Raw genomic sequence first — 25039 nt, forward strand, 5'->3', positions numbered from 1 at the left:
AAGAGACTGATTATATTTTCAGGTTTTTTACTTCTTATGAATGTAAAGGATAGTGATTATTTATAACTTTAAATGCATGTACAATATATAATTAAAATAGATTAAAATGTCAGAATCTTCTTGGAAATAAGGATATTTCATTATATTGAATACATGATGTTAAGTGCAACTTGTATTTTTTGCCTTTCCTTAGACCAAATCACAAGCTTAAGTAAATGCCCTGGAGACAGGGAGGCACTGAGAATAACAAAATCAAGCCAGGATATTTTCCCAGTGTAAATTCTCATTACTTTGCCATTTGCACCTTTCCAAAGTGCATACCCCTACTGCTCGATGAGAAAGGGAATGAGACATAGAAAATGAAAACTAGACATGAAAGCCTGCCTTGTGCCAATTAAGGTTTGGTCTTTATTTCAAAAACCACAGGGTGACAAAACAGTCCATCACAAGAGACAAAGGGCCCCAAATCAAAGATATCACATAGAACACAGTGGTGGTCAATATGGACAATATTTTTTTGGGATTCTGAAAACTATGGTCACCTGTGCCATTAAAACCTGGGCTGACTTTTTTTTTTTTTTTTTAATTTCAAGTCAAATATACAAGGTCTACGTGTGAATAAGCGTGAAGCTGTGAGCCCTCACCCTCTTCCTGCTCACTGGCGCCAGCATGTGGGGCTACATTCACAAAGCAATTTGTTTTGGCTTTTCACATCTTAAGTAAGCAAAAAATAAATACTCAAAAAGAAGAGGGAAAGGGGTTCCGTTCAGTGGCTGGAGGCGCCGCATCACGCAGTTACACGGGTCATTTACGGCCAGATTTAGTAGAGTCTCTGCTATGCTAATGCGAGTTGTAAACCACCAAGAGGGAGACACCCTGCGCTGGGTTTTCAGCGGAGCTCGATGAAGCTGCGTCCAGTACGCCTCTCCGGGGCTGGGGCAGAACCATGCAAAGGTGAGTCAGTAAGACGGCATGTGTATACGTATTTATTTGTTCCCCAGGTGGCTGGGCGCAGGGTAGGACGGCTGGGTGGGAATATGCCCAGAAAGGGGATTGCCCAGACCTAGAGGAGGAGTCTGAAGACAGCAGGGCCCTGGGCGCCAGCCTTCTGGGCCAGGCAGAAAGGCAGAGGTTAACACACAAGCCTGGAATGGAAATCCGCCCTGAAGGTGAGCAGCCACACCCCTGAAGCGGGCTGTGGAGGTACCTTCAGTCTGTGTGCCCAATCCATTCATGCTCATCCCACTTAATATCGACCACTGAAAATGAAGATGGAGGAAGTTACAAGATTTTTGTTTGTTTGTTTCATACTGTCGTATAATCGATCGCTAAGCATTTCATAAAATCACATGAAACTTGCAAGTCAGGTGCAATTTAATTTACCAGATACCAGTGAGAAAAAGAAAACCGATCCGAAACACCGGAGACAAGAGACAGGGAAACTTGGTCGCTTTTCTACCTGTCTTTTGAACTGACACAGACCCTTGCATGATGCAAATCACGGTTAACACGAAACTCGATCTCTTTCACGGTCTTGGAGCTCAAGAGACAAATCTTGGGCGCTCATGCCTGTGCATGCGCACACATACACACACGCTCTGTTTCTCCCCAAAATAGCCACATTTTTTTTTTATTTGGTGATTCAATACATTTTTAATTCAAATAGTCACTGCATAACCTAGGCACAATATTAAGCATTGTACAAGCAGAGTATTTTACTGATTTTCATTTCAATTGCCAGAGAGTACAATAAGTGAATGGGTTAAAGGATATACTTCTGTACATAAAAATATCCATGTATTTATACAAGGGTATGGAACAGCGTTTAAAGATAATAAAACCAGACCATCACAATAAATAGGATGTGTTCCTACAGGACAGCAGGGTATGCTTTATCAGTGAGCTGTCCAGTCTCTTTTCAAGGTGCTTTTTTTCTTCTGAGCTAGGCTCACACTTCCCAAAGGAAGGGCTAGGGTTTAGTCACGACTGTATCTGAATGCCTATGTTTGTATGTTGCTTTTTATTTGCATTTCTAATAACAGGGGTAGAAGATATGATCATTTATTTTCAAAAAGTCTTTGTGACTTATCGAATTCTATTGATTTCCCACTTCAGTATTTTAAAATGCAGATTAATCTAAGCTCTAGCACCGTATGAAAATGAAATACATGTATTTTTGTCAGAGCAACAATATTTTATATCATCTTTGCTCCTCTGGCTATAACAATTCTGTTTAGAAAAATTTACCACGCTAAAAATAGTTGATCTAGGTTGTCATAAAAAAGAATATTAAATACCTTTGGTAAAAATAGATATATTTAACAAGATTAGAAAAGCAAACAGTTATAATGTCAAAAGGAGAATATAAAAATGTACACAATAAAACAAATAAACCAACTTATAGATAAAGTGAAGATAAGGCCACTCTTCTTTTCAGGTTTGTCTCTTCCAAACCATGAATGTAGTTCTCTTCTTCTAAATGGTAGCAATTTTAGTAAGACATATGGAAAATCCAGTCTTTCCTATCAGCATGACACAAGTTTGATTCATAGCAACAGAGTTCTTTTTTAAGAACCAAGTTTGTAGATAGAGCACTCTGGTTTCTATATGTGGATCTAAGGAAACAATTCCAGGTTTCTGCGATTTGAGGCCCAGAACACGGAGCTTGAGAGTTAAGCAAGGCAACAGAATCAGCCACTCCGGTGTGCACAGTTCTTTCCTGTACTGACATTAGCCTAAGCCATGGGGAGACAGCTGATAAACAACACAGCTAGCTGAGTAAGGACACGGCAACTTTATAACTAGCTAGTGATGGACAACATTTCATTTTGTTTCTGCGACCAAAGACCTTTTCTCCTGTCTTTCCGGCCTCCTCTCAAAAGAGCTGTTGCACAACTTCCAATTTCGTTTGGTGTCTCCTCTTTTGGAACACTCCGTAAATCCTGAAGATGAAAGGTCCCTGAAGCAAACAACTGAGATTATGGATGGGAGATCATGCACAAGTTCTAGAACAGATGAGCCACGGAGCTGCACTGCTCTGGGAGAGGCTGCGCCGGTGGACGCGGTTATCCTCCTGCGTGCCCTCTGCACACACAGTCACACTCCTCGTGGTGCTCCAGGGCCACGTCTGTGAGAGATTTATGCAATCCCCGCACACCGCTCTTTGGTCTCAACTGAAGGACCTGAAAGGGAACAACGGAGAAGCCATCTATAACATCAGCCAACATCTGTGACTTCGGAATTCATGGGCAAGTAACATTTCAGGAAAGCATCTTGGGACCCAACGAGGACTTGGACAAAATTTTGACTTTTTCCTAGTGAAGGCATCATGAACACACTCCCCCAGCCCTCAGAGAGATCCTAAATGATCAGCATGCTTTCAAAAACGAAAAGCCCTTTTAATACCAGCCACTCGGAAGGACGCTGCCTCCGCACAGAGAACAGTCCTTAGGTACAAAGTCTCATTGTGAGTTCTTTAGTTTACTCCCCGGACAATACTGCAGAGAATGTCACCTTGATTAAGTATTCGGGAACCACGACTGCACAGTCTTTTTCCTGCTTGTTGGTTTCTTTCACTCATTCCTTTTTTCACACATGTAACAAATATTTATATTCCAAGCGATACAAATACTACCATACCGCGGAAGGAAACACGATCAACTACAGCTGAGTTTGCTCCATTATGCCACTCATTAATTTTCTTGGCTACACTTCAAGTCCTCTATAAACTTGATGCGACGGATTAGATGTACTTCATAGACATCAACCTCCGTCCCAGCTAACTTTGGGCAGCTGGATCCTACTGCCCAGTGTAGGGAAGGCTGAGCTTTAATAACAATGATGCCTCTATTAAATGAAGTTAATGTGCAGTCTGGCTTTTTAATAAAAACATAAAGTAGACTCCGATACTAAAGATATTTCTTTTTAACACTGTGGCAGGAGGACACAGCTACAGATTCTATAAAAGATTATCTGAAGTATTTGCTAAGAACTACATATTCAATATGTGTTTGTGCTTCTTAGAATAGAAACAATAACATTTTGGGAATTGTGTTTGTTCAGATTATGAACGAAGACCAGAGCACATAATAGTACGAGGTGGTCTAATTGCTCTGCTCTCTGCGCAGGACAAAGATAACTCATAGAGCACCTTCTAAAGGATACCCCTCTCGGAAATATTCGTTAATCCACAAGTCAAGTCTTATGACTGTTCCATTTGAAGATTTAAAAGAGAAAAGTAGAGAATGTATACCACATTTAGAGTATGTGGTCATATCAAAGGTTAATCAGCTAACATTTTTTGAATGCTTACTGGGTACCAGGCACTGTAATAATGTTTTTACATACTTTAACTCACAAGAATTCTGTGAAGTAATTTAGAATTATTACTCCTATTTTACACATGAGTGAACAGAAGCTTTAGAGAGAATAGGGACATAACCAGTATTTGCACTTGGGCCAAAGATGAATTATTAAAGTTACAGTGATAGATAATAACTTTATAAAAACTCAGACTATATTATTAGCCATATGTTCTACTTCTTTAGTAACTTTCTTCCTAGAGAGCTAAACTGCAAAGTCTTGGGCTAACCATGAGAAACAGGAAACTTTTAAAGCAGATTTTCTGTTACACTCACAATTCTAGAACAAAAATTACTAAGACTGTATTACCTTAGCATGAAACTATGAATCCCATCTTAGGGGTCAGTACCTGACTTTCTGTTTTGAACAACTTGAGGTGGCATCAAAACGAACTAGTCTTTAGATACTGGTGTTATCCCTTTTCAAATTTCTGTTAGAAATTGTTTCTGAAATGAGGCTGAGTGCAGAAAAACTGCAATATTGGCCTAGCCAACGGCTTTAATTCCTATCCCCACTTGTATACATTTTCCTAGTTAGTAGGGGAGAAAATGACTATAAAAGGTAAGGGTTAGAGAAGCTACCATATACAGTCCTAACAGGCAGCCATGCCAGGCTACGATTCTACAGTCGTCCTCTCCTACAGAAATACTTACATCAAGATGCAATCACCCAATAAAAGCCCCCCCAACCCCAGCCTTCATCCACTGATCTTTGTGGAATTTACAAATAGCAGAAGAATCTCAGAATGTTCCAGTGATACTAAATCTTAGGTGAGACATTCTAATACATGGGAGGGGGCTTAATTAGGGCTTTCCTTCTTAATTTCTTTCCAAAATTTTGTTTTGATTTGGGAAGAGAAAGACAGACTTGGAAAATGACCAACAGGTCCCAGATCATGTGAAAGTAGACAGTTTTCAGGATATAGTTTATGATTCCATAAAATAAAGAAGCCGGAAGCACATTTCACTCAACTTTGAAAGAGAGGTTCAAACTAAAATTACAAACCCATGAAAAAATAATCCAGGGAAAAACTAAAATCAGGGATGGAAGAGATTAGATAAAGTATAGAAAGAACCATCAAGAAATAGATCAACATGTACCACTGTCTACACTGCGCAAAGTGCCATTAAATTTGGGGTGTGACAGAACTTTGGGAGATGGGCCTCGCTACTAGAGAAAGGACACTGAGATATACATTTTTTACCCAAAACAAATCCATGCAAGAAAAGTAAGACAATACGGGGAATGAAGATGAATGAGAAAACAGCTAACACGTATTAACAGCTTGAAATGTACCAGACCTGGTTCTAAGTGTTTTGTCAGCTCTCTGAACCTTCACAAAAGGATATGAGGGTTAGGTGTTCACTTTGAACACAAAGGTATGGGAGGCACAGGAGATAAAGTCATTTGCCCAAGGTTAAACAGCTGGATGTCTGGCTTTGGAGTCTGTTTTTTTAAGCACTAAACCATAATGTGATCTTTGCTTCTTAGTTCTCAATTTGGTAAAAAAACAAAAATAAATAATAATTATGAAGTAGCAACAATTGTCTCATTGAGAGATCTCTCAAGTTCTACACAGGCACAGAAGGTGGACTGGCAGGAGAGTAGGAAATGTTTCAAGGAAGAGGTAACACCTAAGTTCATTTATATGTAAAGTCTTGCTTTCTGAAATATCCTATTTGGGAGACAGAAAAATCATTAAGGAAATCGGGGTGGGGGGAATGTTTTCCAATAAACAGTGTCTAGTAATCAATACAAAAGCAATAAGAATCTTGTCAACAGTAAGATTATCCTATAATATCAAAACATGTAACAAGAATATCATCCTATATATTATGAACCTTTTAATTTTCTAGACTTATTTTCGGTACGTGGTCGAACCCACTGAAAATGGTAAAGGAACCAAAACAGTAACTGTAATATCTGTAGTAACACAAGGAATCTAATTCAGCTTAATAGTTAGGGAAGCTGGTATAATAGAGATAGATGAAGTAGAGAAAAATTAGAATGTCTAAACTCTGTCTTTACTTCTGTGTTCTCCCTGAGGAAGAATAATCTTTAAACTGAAAACTGGAACAACAGTCATCAAAAAGAACTAGGGCCCCAAACAGGCTTCACTTTAAATGAATTTAGCCTTTAGATCCACATTAATGGTACTCAGTGACTTAATGATTTTAGAACTATTTGAAATAATGTTTAAAAGAATTTCATTTATTTTTTAAGAGTTTATTTATTTATTTGACAGAGAGAGAGAGAAAGCCCACCAGAAAGCACAAGTTGAGGGACAGGAGAGAGGCAGAAGGAGAAGCAGATTCCCCACTGAGGAGTAGGGAGACTGACAAGGGACTTGATCTCTGAAATCACGACCTGAGCCTAAGGCAGACACTTAACTGCTTGAGCTACTCAGGTACCCCCCAAAATTTTCATTTATTTAGGAGCAGTAGTACTAAATTCAGAACTTACCTCCAAAACATCAGACTGAGAAAAATCTAGGCTCAGAAATGATCAATTACACCAAATAGATAAAAGCCCTTTTCTTTTTCATAAGGTAATTTGTTAATAAAAACCTATCAGAAAAATTAATGATTCCTACAAAGCATTATAAAAAATTAAGACATGATTGTTACTGGAGGTATTTGTGAGAAATGTGGAGTATAGTATTTCCCCACACACATGCATTAGAGATATCTGTGGGAAACTTGTCTTAGGTGGTCACACGATTAGATAACCATCCATACTTGTCTGTGTGTACGTACAGATAATGCATATATAACCGTCCCACCCAAAGACTACAGAATAAGGAATGATGTCATTCTGGAAGAGGGCCAGGGAGTTTCACAAGCACGGCCCACAGTTTCTCCTCACAAGAGTTTTATCTGAGCCGCTAAACAGATGCCACACATTCTGTGGCAACTTTCTTAACAACCCTAAAACCAATGTTATTTGAAATGAAATCTGTAAGTGGAGGACAGATGACGATCCGCTCGACTTGAGGACTGAGTGAGCTGACCAAAAACGTGATGTAGGCTCGGCATCTGATAAGCTGGTTTAAAAAAGCTACTCTGACTAGTCTGGGTTTTATAGCTCAAAGATAGTGCTATAAATAAGTGTTGTTGGCTACCTCCGGGTCCCGGGATACACTGTATTTAATGGGGATATATGTTTCAGAAAGTCCACAACCAGACGATTTTAGGTGAGGCAAGTTCACTCTCGTTTAATTTCTGTTCTCATCACAGCCTTTCTAGTCACCAATCAGTTTTAATGCCTGCCTCGATTTTAAGGCATTTTATTGAGTCTGTTTGGAACTGCCATATTAGGGGTTTTTCCTTGATTCTCAGATTTTGGGTTCATAGAGCAGTAGCAAGGTGGGCTTCTGAGCACAGCCTGGCTGGAGCAACCTGAGCCACCAAGCTCATGATCATCGCCTTCCTGAAAGGGGAGCAGAGACCGTTCCCAGCACAGGGTCTTTAGAAGCATGGAATGCAGAAATGAAAGCAGGACATGAGTACTGCTGGTAAACAGTCCTCTTTTTTTTTTTTTTTTTTAAATCACAGACTGCCAGTTTAGGATGTGACTTTCCAAAAATGGCAATTGACTGATTGTCAGGGAATAACACAGCTGGGAAAAACCTAAGAGGTTATCCTATCTTACATTTATTTGAACAGAGGTTAAGTATCCTGCTGATGGTTCCAAGTTAATGGTAGATCTAGGATGGAAACAGCGTTCCTTGCCAATTGGGATCCAGTGCTTCTGTCCCTATTTATCAGCTGCCAGTGCAATACTGGTGAAAGGTGGGGGGTGAGGGGGTTCCAGCTCTGCTATGTAAAGTGCACTTTAGGACCCTGGGCAGCTTTAGTTTAGCTAACAGATAAGGGTTTTATTGATGTCCTTATGCACATGAAAAATTATCTTATTAAGCAGATATTTATGTTGTATTACTCTTTGGGTTAGTGGAAAAAAATACAAAGTAATGAGATAAAGTTATACCAAAATGAAGTCAGAAGGGCCGATTTCACTGTGGTATAATGTAAACATTTTGTGCAAATTAAGGTTACCTCTATAATCCCAGTGTCTTGGGATCAAGCCCCACTTTGGGCTCTCTGCTCAGAGGGGAGTCTGCTTCCTCCCTCTCCCTCTGCCTGCTGCTCTGCCTACTTGTGCTCTCTCTGTCAACTAAATAAACAAAATATTTAAAACAAACAAACAAAAAACTAAGATTGCTTCATCAAGAATGTTTTGCTTCCTGATGTACAACGCTACACAATGTTGCTGGAGAAAGGGTGGGTATAGCACTAACAAAAATTTGGAGTAAGTTCTAAGGTTCCCAAGGCACTGATAAACAATCATTACTAACATTTAGTATTTATATTTTCCTTAATTCCACAGAATAGAGATGAAAGAAATCCATAAAAGGCTTAACATGCTATTTGGGGCAACACGAATAATAGGAAGATTGGTGTAACTGTATGTCTTCTTGGGATTTGTGTTCCTGTATTGCCCCAAGTGGAAAAATAAGTATCAAAGATCTCCTTTCTCCAACAGAGACAAATCTGTCTTTTAAAATATTTTCCCTTCATATTTTGAAATGTGTAAAGCTAAAAATTTCACTCATTTTTCCCCCCTGCAGAACACATTTACTTTTTTTGTATGACAGATGAAAACGTCACTGACCATCCATGTCATACAATCAGAGGACAAGCTTGCTAAATCCTCAATGCCCGGGTTTTTGAGTTCAAGGTCCTGATTTAAAAAAAAAAAAAAAAAAGAAAAAGAAAAGAAAACATGATGAACTATTTTGCCAACTTTATTTGTTCTTTTTCCATGAAGTCTATGCCTTTCTTCTAAACAAAAATTCATTTCAGATACACAACTTTGTCATTTTTTTTTTAAGGTGCAAAGGAACCCGAGAAGAAAAGGGTATACCTACCTCGTGATATTTTTTCGTGACTTTGCTTGGGACACATTGACATTCCTTGCAATTGTGGGGACAGCAGGCACAGTTCCCACCACAGCGTTTAACCAGGAGACAACCTGGCCAGAAAATGCTGTCGGTTCTCTTTAGCTCTTCCCTTATGGACACTGAGAAGTTACGCGGTGTGCAGCTGTAGAGTCGTACCTCCTCCTTTAGAAGGTTCAGGTCCACCACTACATGGCATAAAAGAAAGCAAAGAAAAATAACATGGTTATGCCCTGAGCCTGAATCTACTTCATCAAGATCTTTCTGTAGAGAAATCTGTTTCACTGACATTACGCCCAACAAGGCCCCTTCTTACTTTGATGAGGTTTGGGGGCTCTGCCGCTCACAACTTGGACTTTTCATTTTATAGGCAACAAAGGTTCATTATGTCGTACTGTCCATTAAAGAGGTGCCATTGTGCAGTGTTAAGAACAGAGCCAACAAAACAGTTGAGAGCTATAAATAGGAAACTTTACACAGAAAAAGAGCGCTACACCTTTTAACCCTCATAAAAAAGTAAACAAGGAGAGCCTTGGAAGGGAAGAGTGGAATGTAAAATGATGAATGCTTGGATTAGAAAACAAATGCAATTTTTAAAAAGGATTAGAAGCTCAGGCAATTAATGAAGAACAACTTACAGAAACCTACTGCCAGGACTTTATATAATTTTCCTGGCAATGAGACTCAGAAAATGCAAAAAGGGCATGAAGGAAATGAATTTTTGAGGACAGCTGAGTAGACCATGAATGAAAAAAATGATACACTTTAAAAGGACTGAGGTTGCTGAAGACCCCTGCTTCTGGTGTCCTGAGTAATTCATAACATTTGAAATTCAGTTTAACTAGGTGCCTTCAGATTTCTATTCTCCTTCTAAAGGATGGAAAAGATGTCTACTTTATAATGATTGTCTCTATTTTTTTAGAGAATAGTTGGTTAACTATGTAGTGTTTTATTCTTGAAAAGTATACCTACTAGTGAAGACCAAACAAAAATATTCTTTCATCAGACTGTTGTAGTGAATTCTTAATCATTGCTTTTAACTACAAAATGATACTTGCCTCTGTTAATTTATATAAAAATAGCATTTCATATTTAATATGAATTTATATAAAACACGATTAGTACTTAATTACCATATCCTGTAATTTTGATTTCTGCTTTATAACTTTGCCCTTTTTTCCCTAGAAATATTCAAATAATAGCAATTCCAATAGAACTGAAAAGTTTTGGATAACATGCATACAATTCATCAAAACTTTTTCTTCAAAAAAGATTTTATTTATTTATTTGACAGACAGAGAGAGATCAAAAGTAGGCAGAGAGGCAGACAGGGGGTGGGGTTGGGGAAGCAGGCTCCCCGCTGAGCAGAGAGCCTGATGTGGGGCTTGATCCCAGGACCCTGAGATCATGACCACCCAAGCTGAAGGCAGAGGCTTAACCCACTGAGGCACCCAGGCGCCACTGCAAAAGGAAGATTTTATTAAAATTTGAAATATTATCTAATAGAATAAATCTGGTTCAATACCTTTTCACTAATATTGGAAACATTATAAATAAGAACTGAAAAAAAAAAGAAGCATTTTCTGGCTAAGGATGGCTTTAAGTAATAATAAGCACTATGTACTCCAGTTTTAAAATTTAAGTGTTAATATTTGAAAATAATTTTAAAATGAGAACGTGATTAAGAATCAAATGTTTGTTTTCTTATTGCTTGTTTTACAATTCTACATTTACTTATACTTATACATTTACTTATACGAGTGATCAAGTTTTTCTAAACTGTCAAAGGAAGCCACTCTATTTTCAAGAAATGTATGGTAAATCTTACATATGCAATTGTAAATTATAAGCACAAGTCAACTATAGGGTTGACTAAAACCTTGGTCAAGTGTAGGGAAACGTTAAAATAATGCTCATTCCATGGGTTCAACAACTTATTTAGCTAAAAAATTGCTTCCCAACTCAATAGAAAATCACTGTTTTCAGTATTTAAAGATTTCCCTTTCATCTGAAAAATGATCCTGTGAAAGGAAAGCTTTTAAATATTTAAGAGGAAATGAGTTCATTCTTTTGTGCGCCATAAAAGACCAACTTATCTCTAAAAAAGTAATGAGATAATTGAGTTAAATGATGTCACATATTTCACCTGATTTCATTTGGCTGAACTAATAGTATATGTGCATACTGCTCTTTCATTGTTAAAGCTATTTGTGAGTTTATCTGAATCTTTTCTCTAGAAGTTACTCTCTGGGCAAGAAGGGTTTATAAAGTCAAAAACACACATACAATACAAAAGCCAGTTGCCAAAATTTTCAATGCTTATTTAAGATTTATACCTCTTTAGAATGTGAATGAAGCTCTCCGCTTTCAAAGGATATTCATCTACCTCAGTTTTAAACACACTATTTCATGAACTAGAAAATGAGACTGTATATGTTCACTTTAAAATGTTTACTTAACCACAATAAAAGGTTAGATAGATTTCCCCAGTGAACTGAGTTATGATACCTGCTACAATGTGAAAATTTAAACACACTTGCAACTTAGCTTCCACTCATTTATCATGTTTGACACAACAGTCAAAAGCCCTTTTTAAGTACTGGGTAAGCCTGACTTAGAAAATAAGGTCTTTTCTTTTTCTGCAGTAGCAAGGTATGATTGAAAACCCTAAGTCAGAGGAAGAAAAGGAAAGAAACAAAACAAAACAAAACAAAAACACTGAAAAACCCAAACGCAGTACACACTGCAATTAGGGATTTTCAGTCTGGGATATGTTATTTGAAATATAAGCTTCCTACTCCTAAGGCTTCCAGCTCATCTAAGCCTCATTAAAATAAGTCATGTGACTATAATTTGATGTCACAAATTCTCCAAAAATTGTACAGAACTTCTGCATAAAGAAAAATGAAAAAAAAAAAAAAAGGTCAAAAAAGAGAAAGAAAGATCATGTCCAACACATATTTTTTTCATAACCTAATTATAGTCTTATGGTGGTTTCCCTGTGTAAAATATCTGAAAAATAAAAATCAATGTTTGGGTTCTTTATTTCTTTTCCGTAACTACTTCCTAAGTAACACGTGTATTAGTTTGTCTCCGTAAAGAATGAAGGTTTTGAGTAAGGCACCCATTGAAGTCGTTTTCCTAATGCAGATTTTCTTGCTCAGATTCACCAAACTGCAAGTTCTACTACTCTGAAAAACAGTCTGAGGGGTTTGAAGTGGCGGGGGGGGTGGGAGGTTGGGGTACCAGGTGGTGGGTTATAGAGGGCACAGCTTGCATAGAGCACTGGGTGTGGTGAAAAAAAATAATGAATACTGTTTTTCTGAAAATAAATAAATTGGAAAAAAAAAAAAAAGCTAATGCGGACTGAAAAAAAAAGTAATGGGTACATTTTCCTTGGTTAGTTGCTTACTCTTTTAAGATATTCAGCTCAAGGATATTCTATTACTGTAATGCAATCTGAGGGTGGTCTCTGTAAGATAAATGTCGTAACACTGTGATATGTTTATTCTGTGGAAAATCAATTTCGATGTCTAATTAGGAGCTTTTAAACGTTTTACTCCTTGTTCCTTTGTAGAAAGACTCTCGAGAGGGGAGTTGGTTTTGTCTATAGAGATGTTATCCCACACCTGCATTTTAGTTTATGTAGAGTTCCAAAAATATACACTGCTTTTCTCACACTTACTGTATGCTTAAAAAGTGAATAGTTTTGGCAAACTGCAAAGGGCTTCAATTTGGAAAGTGCTAAATGAGTATTTGAAAGATCTGGTTCTGTGCTGGATGCTTTTAAATATATGCAAGCCTCTGGCCATATTGTCACTAAGCACCAGGTGGAGAGGTGCGGGGCCTAAGGGCATGGCTGGGAGGGAGATTTTTAGACTTGAATTCTGAGATCAGCTGTCAAAAACAAGATCTGAGCTTAGAACCTGGTTTACTCCCTTTGCCTCTTCCAGATCAACATGATTATCTACTTCAAATCTAACAAAGGCTCCATTCACAAGGGTTTCAGCTAGCCTTGCAGATCTTCATTTTCCTGTTCCTAAGTGGGAGGGAAGGGAAGTGTTCGTAAGTTATTCATCAAGTTATTCATCAAGATCAAATCTTATAAATATGTAACAGCTTTCAGCATCTGGACAGGATTCGGCTGCCCATGTACTTGAACACCAATTTCAAATATTGCTGAAAGAAAACCACGTCTGTTGGCATAGCAAAATACCGTGGTTGGGCAAGTCTGGACATGACCTGCTGAGATTAAAGCTCTTGATCCAGAAGGGCTGCAACTCTAGCAGGAAAGGGCAGGAATCGGGTTTCTTTCTGACAGGATTTAGAAGAACCAGTCTGGTGCAATCTGCCCTTGTGAATTGCTCAACCTAACTAAACATTGTTCCTTTCATATAAATTCTCCAGACTGTCATTCCATTCTCTAGAGTGACCCTGGGTAGACTGCAATGTTTCTGAGAGCCTGAAATGGATTTTTTGAGGCCATTAGAATTAGCCAATTATTTCTATTACTGTTTCATTTGTGCCTGATATGGATACTTTCCAAACTTAACGTTACTGGAAAAATGAGCTAACCTTAGGGAAGACTTGGTTAACCTTATTTCCAATCTCTTGATCACATGGAATTAAATTTCATTATCAACACTTTTACTCTTGGAGGGAGATAGGCTTATAGGGTCAAGTGATCATTTCAGAGGCAAATTTATAGAGAGAACAATTATCATGTTACGGGTACCCTTCGGTCATTCTTTTCTTGTTCTGGATCCTGTCTTGGAAACTCCTAGTTCTATATTATGATGAGCCACTGTTATTTTCCATATTATTTGTAGAAGTCTGTAGGCTTAAGAGATGGAAATTGATATAACCCTGACCATCCGGGACATGGTAGGTGACGATTTTTATTTCTCTCCCTTTTTCTAAGGCCCAAATCTGGTTAGCAGCTAAGGTAATCTCTCTTGAATCTCCAAATCAATATACCCCAAATATTAAATGTGAATAATCAATGATTCTCACGAAACATAACAGGGGACTTCATCAAAATGGTATTTTTGAATTAAAGAAATGGCAAGAATTTTCAGCAAAAGTATTCCTTTTAATCTTCTAAACCCCCTGAATTATAATTGCTTCTTTTTGTATGCATCCTTATTTAGTGTGTAAATATGCCCAAATGTTACAACAATGGGCTATTTACACATATCATGGAAGAATTTTAAACTCTACTCCTTAGAAGCTGTGGTAGAAGGATCTGAAACACTAAGATTGCTATGAAAATTAAACGGGGTTGGTTCTAATCTGAAGAGAAAACTTACCTCTGGATTTTCTTCCAAAAACAAACGCCTTGCCAAGAAGTTGCCAGGTTGGCCTATATAGATCTTCCAAGTCCAACTGCCATCTGTCTGGTTCAAGATACCGAATGAGATCTTCCAAGGTACTGAAGGCAGTGACAGCATTATTCAGCAGATCCAGTGGCAAAGCTGAAGGCGGTAACACGGACGGGCTCACAGCTTCTGTGAATTGCTGAAAGTAAAATGAATCTTATGTTAACTGTTTTAAAAATGACAATGTATGGGGCGCCTGGGTGGCTCAGTGGGTTAAAGCCTCTGCCTTCGGCTCAGGTCATGATCCCGGGGTCCTGGGATCGAGCCCCACATTGGGCTCTCTGCTCAGCAGAGAGCTGCTTCCCCCTACCCCTCCGCCTGCCTCTCTGCCTATTTGTGATCTCTGTCTGTCAAATAAATAAATGAAATCTTTAAAAAAAAATGACAATGTATTTCTTCTGGACTTAGGCATGAAGTAAGGTAAACTGAGGCTAAAAATGCAAAGAAACGGAAATTGTATTCAACCCAAATCAGAACTAATTTCTTGTGCAAGTTCATGTAGATGAATTCCAATAGATCTTTGTGCAGTCAGTGAGAAAGACATTAACCTTCATTATCACAAACCATGGTGGATGTGGATATCTGATGCTTAAAGAAAAAGGAAAATGTCTCTATGGTTCAATTAGGGACTTACAGTGGAAATTATAACACCATTTACCCAATTTTTCTTTTGTTTTTCACTTTTTATTTTCCTCCATCTGGAAAATCACCAGGTAGTTATGCAGATGAGTGTCAGACAAATTAAACATTTAGTATAAAATAATTAACTCATGAAGAATTAGAACAAAATATAGGCAATAAGCCTTTCACATTGAAGAAGAACTTTTTAGTCAAGATGGAGAATACCCAAACCATAAAAAATAACTTTGATACATTTGCCCATACTTTTTTTTTTAGTATACAAATTGCTTTATTTTCTTTTTTATCTTTTTTTTTCAATTTATTTATTTTCAGAAAAACATTATTCATTATTTTTTCACCACACCCTGTGCTCCATGCCCATACTTTTTTTAATAAACAGGATTAAAAGACAGACACTAGGAGAATGGCCTGAGGAACGACATGACTGTCACAGGACGAGTGTCCAGCATATACAAAAACACCCAGCAACTCAATAGAGAATGAGCAAACTCCAGACAAGAGGCTTAAGTGGCCAGTCGACATATAAAAGCATGCTAAAATCCATTAGTTATCAGAGAAATGCAAAACAAAGTGAGGTCTTATTTCACATACAAAAAAGGAGATGTTACTATCTCATGTATGTGACAGTGGCAAGGATTTCAAAGAAAAGGACTGCCAAGGATGTGGGCAAATTGGAATTTCTCTATTCTGTCTGCAGAAGTGAGCATAAATTGGTAAAACCACTTCAGTTGATTGAATGCATGTACACAGGATATATAGATAAAAGATTTATATGATCCCTGTCTGTGCATTCACTTTTGAGGTTTACGTACTTTTATTTGTGCACATGGAAATATATGCAATGATATTCATTACAGTGTTGTTTGAAATAGAGAGAAATTCAAAATAATCTAAATGCCAAGGTATAGAGCAAGAAATTAAAATACATAATTGTAAATGGTTAGTCACAAATGGGCAATAATTTCAATGAAAGTTCAATGGCAAACCTGCCCCCACAACCACCAACTTTTAACAGACTAAAGGTAGGGAGTGGTAGATCAGAACTGAAATCAAAATAGGCGAAACAAACACATGAACAGATGCTCAACTTATTTTTTTTATTACTTATTACTTTTATTTATTATTACTAACTTTGCAGAGGAGGGGAGAGGAAGAGCGTGGAATAGGAAATTTATGTCAACTCATGTTCATTACAGTAATATTTACAATAACAGAAAGTTGATAACAAGTCCAAACTTACAATATTGGAATAGTTACTTGCACTGTACTCAAACTGAAATGGCGTACAGTCATGAAAAATGAGGTCCTTTAAGAATTTTTATCAACAAAAGAAATGCCTACAATGTAGAAAGTGACAAAAACATCCCCAAGCTATATAAATATGCCCCGATTCAATATACATAAATACATAACATACATGTCCTATTTTTTACATTTTATAATAAATATATTCCTTTTAGAGATCCAATAAAAGTTATAACATTTGTTATAATAATTTAAATAACTATCATGTAAGCTCTTCCTTTCATCCTGATTACTTGGATCCTGGGCCAGATACTGGAAACAATGTACTATTTTTAGCAGCAGCTAACTCTGTTGATCTGCTTTTAGTCTTTCCTTATTCCTTTTATTCTCTGCTGCATAACACTGGGTTAATCTACCTAAAATAAGTTATCACTGATCATGTGATGAATCTGGACAAATGCCTAGAGTGATTTCTCATCTGGAGGATAAAATCCAAATTCCTTACCCTGCACTCAGGATCCTCACAATCTGACCTCTGCTCAACTTTCCCATCTAATCCTCTACTCATCAAAGACATGCACATTTTGTTCCAATCAATCCAGTCTCTTCACTAACTACTGCACATGTCATACTCATCGCAGACCTTGTTCCTCTACCCGTGTTAAATATGGCTCCCCTTCCCCCATATGCAAAATCCTCCCTCCTGTGATCCAGACAGTAAATCTTTGCCATTTATAACAGTCTTGCTCGAAACATGATTCATCCATGAAAATTTCATTAATAACAGGGCCATCGTTGCCCATATATCTCAATTGCGTCAATTTGAAAAAGATCTCCTTTCTGGGCTACCTGTGAGCACATGGTTTGAAAAGCAGAAGCTGCTCTGTCAATTAGAAAGTGGGCCAAAAAAAAAAAAAAGGATCACTGTTCTGTGGGGCAGGCATAACCCCTGCTGGGCCTCATAGCTTTAGGGGTGCAGAGTCCTCTCTGCCCACAGGAAGGGAAGCATTTTTATACAACATAATGAGAAGAAGTCAATGTGGCAGTCTTGGGTCAAAGCTGATTTCATTCTTAGTGTAAAGATCTAATATCAAGAGTCTGGCTAAAATATTATTAGCACTAAGATGTTTTTAATTATTCTATCCAACTTTTTAGAGTAGAAACCAAATGTAATACATTTCTATTTATTCCCAGTATTTTTTTAATTGTCCAAGAAATACAAAATTGCTTTGATAGAGAGTACTATTACAGTTGATAACTATATTATGGATATAAATAAACAATTATCTAATAAAAGCTTTCACTGTTAATTCAACCAATTTGATAATACTGATTAAATTTATAATGTGAAAAGGTTAATGCAAATGTTTTGCAAATTTTTAAAAGACAGGCCAAAATGTATGTTTACATAAAGTGAAAATGAAGGGTCGATAATACTCAAAGAATAACAGAGTTATTACTCATGACTATGACGATATAAAACAAACCAAATGTGTCATGATCTGCACACCAAGAGTAAACATAGAAAGCTAAAACAAAAATATATTCTTCATTAAAAGGTCAGAGTGCAGATGTATATTTTAGGTATGATATTAAATTGTTATTTATTTTCAATTAGACTATAATGCAAGTAGGGGTTGGCTTATTTTGTTTCCACATTTTTTTGAGAGTCTCTGCATAGAGTATTACTTTTGAAGCAATGAGAAGTTCCAACTGAAACCAGAATTGCTGAGCTAAAAGTTCGAAGTATTTATACAAAAGAAAGTGAAACAAAATAAGCCTGTAATAGTGAACAAACAAAATATGCACACCTTGGATTCAATGAAATATTAGAATATCAATCTCCTGAAAGGACAAAGATTGGAAGAACACAATTTAGCATACATTACCGCATGCATATATTGGTCGACATCATATTTAGACAAGTTTCTAAATATTTAAATTGAAATAAGATATTTTTAAAAAAAGGTAACAACACACACATACAAGCATACACACACACACAAACACACATACACACACACACACACAGAGCAGTCCCCACCCCAAAACTGGAGGGGATAATCAGCTTGCTTCCCCTGAATTCTAAGAACCAATCTTTCTAAGAGAAAGCAGTGCTTTCATTTAAGAGCTTTCTCATGACTCTTAACAACGCCCACTGGTTCAAGGACCCACCAAGCTGTTAACCTTTGTAGTTTTGCTTTTCTAAGATTTCTAAAGGGATTCTCAGAGAAAAGGGGGAGCAATGGAAAAAAGAAGTCAGAGGGGGAAAAAACACCCTCTGATATTTTTAAGTTTTAATTTTTCCCCTAACCAAAAACTACTTTTAGTCAAAGTCATAGCTCTTTCTCTGAAATTGAGTGTCTAAAGAATTCAAACAATATCTTTTGTATTTAAAAATACTTATACTGGGCTAAGTGTCTTGGGTTGAATTGGATCTGCACATTTTCCACTTCCTCTCTCTTCTATTCACCATGAAAAGAGATACTTATCACTAAGTTATGGGTTGCCCTAAGGCTATTTGGTGGATGATAATGGTCAGTAATGGAAGGCACAGTTTCCTGGTGTTCTGTCCCATAAACTAAATCAACACCCTTAGTGGGCCAGGAAAAAAAAAGACAAAAAAAACTTTTCTGGCTTTACGTTCAGGGTAGCAGTGACAACCTGGTGGCTGTCTAGTTCCAGCCTAGATGTTCAGGTCTGTCACTTGGAGGGACAGAGGCTGAAAGGACAGGAGGAGATCTGAAATCTCTATGCAGTGAAGTGACCTGTCAGATAATGCATTTTTAAAATATCAAGGTCATGTACTAAGAAAGGTCCAAGACATAAATGAGGTCTTCTAAATTTCTTGGTGAAAATCATTCTGAATAACCGTATGACATGGAGAAGAGCCCTCATCAAGGGTGAGTGTCATCAAGGGTGAGACTCTAACCCTGGAGTTGCTCAGATTTAGGGAAGAGCATTGGGGCAGATATGATAACCCTTCTGAGCCTCAGTTTCCTCCTCTGTAAAGCAACAGCTGCTAAGCTCAGTTACCTTTTAGCTTCTTTCCAGGTTTCAAATTTAAGAATTCTATATAATTGTCAGATACGAGAGGGTTCATTTTCTCCACATCCTTGGCAACACTCATCCCCTGTCCTCCTGAAAGCCATTTTAACAAGTGTGGTATCTCATCATGGTTTTGATTTCTGTTTCCCTGATGATGAGTTATGTTGGGCATCTTTTCATGTACTGTTAGTCATTTGGATGTCTGCTTTGAAAAAAACCCAAGTCCATGGAGATCCTCTGCCCATTTTTTAAAAAATTGTCTGTTTGTTTGGTTTTGGTTATTGAACTGTATGAGTTCTTACTGTATTTTGGATATGAAAACTTCATCTGATATATGGTTTGCAAATGTTTTGTTCCATTACACAGGTTGCCTTTTCATTTGGTTGACTGGTTCTTTGATGTGCAGAAGCTTTTTGTTTTGATATGGCCCCACTGGAAGATTTTTGCTTTTGTCACTTGTGCTTTTGGTATTATTTCCAAAAAACCCTTAGGCACTGTTCTGGGATTGTAAATATGCTCAGCCATTATGGAAAAAAAATGGAGGTTCTGTACAAAATTAAAAAGAGAACTACCATATCTGCAATCCCATTTCTGGATTTATATACAAAGGAATGAAAACAGGATATAAAAAAATATTTATCCTATGTTTACTGCAGCATTATTCACAATAGCCAAGATATGGAAACAATCATCTATCACTGGATGAATGGGTAATGAAGATGTGGTGTATATCTACAATGGAATATCATTCAGCCATGAGAAAGAAGAAAATTATGACATTTGTGACAACATGGATGGAACTTGAGGGCATTGTACTATGTGAAGTAAGTCAGAGAGAGAAAGACAAGTACTGTATGATTTTACTTCCAGAATCTCAAAAAGTTGAAATTGTAGAAACAGAATAGAATGGCAGTTAGCATGGGCAGTGGGGAGGGGTGTGGTTTGGGAGACTTGGGGAGATGTTGGTGAAAGGGTACAAACTTGCAGTTAAAAATTAATAAGTGTTGGAGAATACATAACAGTACTGTACAATATACTTCAAAGATCTTACGAGATCTTAAATGTTCTCCCTACAAAAACAGAATCATCACCTGATGTGATAGAGGTGCTGGTATGGTGGTAATCATGCTGCAGTATATAAATGTATGAAATTGACACATTGTACAACTTACTTTCACACAACGTTATATACCAATTATATCTTGATTTATAAAAAAGAAGAGGAGGGGCACCTGGGTGGCTCAGTGGGTTAAAGCCTCTGCCTTCGGCTCAGGTCAGGGTCTCAGGGTCCTGGAATTGAGCTCCGCATCGGGCTCTCTGCTCAGCAGGGAGCCTGCTTCCTCCTCCTCTCTCTGCCTGCCTCTCTGCCTACTTGTGTTCTCTGTCTGTCAAATAAATAAATAAATCTTTAAAAAAAAAAAAAGAAAAAAAGAAGAGAAAGAAAAAAAAAAGAGTCCAATACTGCTTCAGCAAAATTTTGGAAAGCTGCAAAAACAAAACATACTCCTTAGTAAATATGTGATGGGGCGGAACTCTACTTTTTTAAAAAAAATTTCCTTGTTGTTTTAGATTATCAGTAAATTTTGGGAGATACTGTCCTACTCTATAGCTAACATAATTTGACTTTTTTTTTTTTTTGCTGTCCTGAGAGTGCATACAAGTTTACCCTGCTTTTTAAGAATCCAAATGTCCCTATAAAGGCATATGTATCTAGCTTATGAATGGAAGCTGTGTGGCTCTAAAAATCAGAAGGAAACAGGTTCACATTTAGAGAACTGATATCAGCATGTTTTCAAATACATATAGACACGTGCCGTGTTGTGAGCTGAACTGTGTTGTGTCCCTTTAAATTCCATATGTTGAAGTCGTAACCTTTAGTACCCCAGAACGAGACTGAGTTCAGAGGCAGGACCTTTAAAGAGGTAATTCCGTTAAAATGAGATCATTTGGGAGAAGCCTAATCCAGTATGGCCGGTGCTTAAAAGAGGAAATGGCTTATAGACACACATAGAAGAAAGACCATAGGGGGAAGGAAGATGGCTAGCTATATGCCAAAGAGAAAGACCTCAGAGGAAACGAATCCCGTTGATACCTTGATCTGGAACTTCCAGCCTCAAGAACGGGAAGAAAATAAGTTCTGTTGTGTAAGCCACCGTTCTGTGGTATTTTGTAAGAGCAGCCCTGGGGAAGGAGAGCATGGTATCATCATCGCCTTCTCACCATCTATCGGAGCTGCCAACGAAGATGAATTTTATACTATATCCATTAAATCATTTCATGTTTATTCAAAAGCTTATGAGGTGGGCACTGGAAACAAAGCAGACCAAAATGCTTGCCCTGGTGAAGTTTAACCTTTATAAGCCAAGTACTCCCTATTCTAGGAGAGCTTTTCCCCCTCCTTATTCTAAGAGTGATTTTTCCCTTGACAAAGCAAAGCCACGTGGAGAATTTGCTCCTGTGAATCACATAAGTAACTCAATTGTATCACACAAATCCTGGTGAGCGTGGACCAAGAAAAGTGAATTTAATGTGAAGGAGTAACTGAAAAAGAAATATATTTCTACTTGGTTGTTGAAAAATAAGTGGTAGTCCCTGTGTTCAGACCAAGTAATGGCCATCTGAGAATCAGCATTACCAGCTCAACACAGCAAATTTGGCTGCAAGAATGAGTGCCCTCCTGACTTCTCCAGTGTTAACTTTAGAAAAAAAATCAACATTTTGGTTTTTGTATTTTATTATGGCCTCTTTACATATTTTATGCATTTATTTATCACCTTTTCCTTTTTTAGAAAAAGCTGACTTTCTGCTTGGAATAGTACCATCTGAGTTGCTTATAATTTCACAACAAATAGTTACGTATCTCTAAAAAAACAGAGCTTGTCTTTTTATTAGGATTTTTGTGGCAAGTGCAATTTTAAAAATATAACATTTACCATGAATCTTCCCTGGACGAATACACACATACAAATGTTTACTCTGAGTAGCATAGCAACCACTGCAAAACTTTTAGGGCCTACAAAGATTTCTGTTGCAGCTTTAAGTCAGCTGCATACAGTACATTTCAAACTGATAAGGAGCCTTTCACTTCATTCATACTTAACAGAAGGGTTAGGAAAGCTGATTAGGTTTTATGACTGCTGCAGTCATGAAAAACAAATAACAAAATAATAATCCAGGTGTTGAAAGAGAAGAAAAAAAACCTGGCTCAGTCTTGTTACATCACTTCCTCAGGGTGCTGCTCGATCTCATTTATAGAATGTCAAGCTGATACAATGTATATAGATCTGACTTTTAAAGAGCTTAGGAAGCAGACAAGGCAAGCAGACAAAAAATGCCTGCCAGGAACCACTAAGGGGAGTTTCTCTAAAGACACAAGAATGCCCTGGAACAATTCATTTAAACATGCTTCTTGGCCCTTCCCCTAGTTGTTATCTAAATTCATATAAAAAGCTATCTTCATTATGTTCTTAAATTATTTTTAAGCCAGCAAAAAAAGGCAAATGCTTGCATTCCTCCTCGAGAACAGATGTTTTAATACTCTGTGGGTAATGCAGATTATATATTTAAGTGAAAAATCCTAGGGAAGATGGCCGATTGTATGTCATATCAAGTCTTAATGTTGAGAGGTTCTTACTGAAAGACCACGGTAATTGAATAAAACTTGACATATCTATACAAGCAATGGTAGCATTGGGCCAGTATGAAAAGCGAGAAATGTTTATCATCCAGAACTTAAAAGCAGTGATTTCAAGGCTCAAACCTGAAACTGACCTGCAAATGCCAAGGGCTTCCTGGTTGCAGGCAAACCCTGAGCAGGAGCATGGCTTGGACATGGGAAAAGAGAGGACTAGCTTTGCCGAAATTGTTGCCTTAAAGAAAGTAATGTTGATGTTCATAAGCACGGCTTCTTACTGAATAAGTGGATGAAATAATTGCTATTGGCCTGATTCCTATCAGCACGAAACTTGAGAATTGCCACCATCTGACTAAATTGAGGAATTAGGACACCGTTACCCTCAAATCCTCCTCACCTAACGCGTTCGTGGCCCGCAGGCACCCCAATTAAAGAATTTCACCCTGATGCTAATGTCTTAAATGGGGCGGTCTCCCAGGAGCCAGTCCTTTACCAGAGGGCAGGCTGAATGCTGGCTGGTGAGTCAGAGTCAGCACACAGTTCTCCACTTCCTTAGGTAAAACTCTGGATTAGAAGTAATGATCTATATTGAAAACTAGAATCCCATGGGACAACTAAATAACATATTCCCAAGCACATTTTTCTCCGTGGCATCTGTGGAAAGCCAAAATTCTGGTGTTTTTTTTTTTTCTTCTGCTAAGAGTTTAAAAATTATTCCTCTGAATCAAAAAACTGTGATAGCCCATAAAAAGCTGAAACAACATTGAGCAGCTGCAAGTGTTTGACAACAAAGCCTCATATGACTTTTTTTCTAATCTTATTACATTGGATGCTTGTAAATTTGCCTTGTTACAATATTCGAGAAATGATCAACAGTAAGGAACTCCAAAGGAAAGAGAATGTAAGCTAAGACCCGTTAGAAGAAAAACACACCTTCACTGAAACACTTGAATTAATGTCCACCTCAACCCCAAATCCCTAAGAGTCTTTCTTACAGAAGTTTCTCTTACAGTTCAATATTCAATGTATTGTTCAACAGCCAATAAAATAAATTTTCAGGATGCTTTGTGAAGATCTGAGAAATGATATTCTATGTTGGTAGATATTTTCAAATCTGTGTTCAGTAAGTTTAATAGTCAGATAAGACCCTTAACTTCATTTGAATTTTGTATGAGTGGAAGACCTTTCTTGAGTGAGAAACAATGGCACGGAGTTATGCATTTTAAAAATCTCTTGACAGAGGTGCTGGGGACCTAGTGGGTTAATCCTCTGCTTTCAACTCAGGTCACGGTTTCAGGGTCCTAGGATTGAGTTCCGTGTTGGGCTCCCTGCTCCCTGTGTGGCTCCCCACCTCTACCCCCACATCTTGTGTTCTCTCTCTAAAAAAAAAAAAAAAAAAAAAAAAGGCTGTGGGGGGACAATTAGATAACCTAAAGGAAGTAGTTCACAGGTATGTAAAGTTGAAAGGTCATCAATGACCAACTGCCACCCCCGTCCACTCCACACACCAGCTTGAATCCAATGGTCCATTTTCTCAGTCTTTATCTTAATTTACAAGTAGCTTTACAAGTTTTCTTCCTACCCCAACAGATGCTTCTCCTTAGCTCTGTTTTATGGCTCCCCCTCAATCACCGAGTCTCCACATGCTGGAGTGTTCTAAGGCTCATTGCTCAGACCATTTCTATTTTGTGTATGTTCTTTCCTGCAGTGATCTTACATGGTTTCAAAGCATTATGTGTGATTTACATGCTGACTACCATCAAATCCCTATTT

At 37.6% G+C, this 25039-nt stretch overlaps 1 protein-coding gene across 6 annotated transcripts in view; it reads right to left on the reverse strand.

Annotated features, from left to right (window-relative positions):
* Positions 1-385: 385 nt before the first annotated feature.
* PDGFC (platelet derived growth factor C) overlaps positions 386-25039 on the reverse strand; it is a 202535-nt gene continuing 177881 nt past the window's right edge. For all 6 annotated transcript variants that reach the window (XM_044224678.1, XM_044224680.1, XM_044224682.1 and 3 more), the window contains 3 exons: positions 14629-14836; positions 9290-9507; positions 386-3182 (listed from right to left, as the gene is read on the reverse strand). In XM_044224678.1, coding sequence (XP_044080613.1) covers positions 3066-3182; positions 9290-9507; positions 14629-14836 — 543 coding nt within the window. In that variant the 3' untranslated portion in view covers positions 386-3065. The remainder of the gene's footprint in view (positions 3183-9289; positions 9508-14628; positions 14837-25039) is intronic.

This window comes from Neovison vison, chromosome 11 (genome assembly GCF_020171115.1).
Source record: "Neovison vison isolate M4711 chromosome 11, ASM_NN_V1, whole genome shotgun sequence".
NCBI lineage: Eukaryota > Metazoa > Chordata > Mammalia > Carnivora > Mustelidae > Neogale > Neogale vison.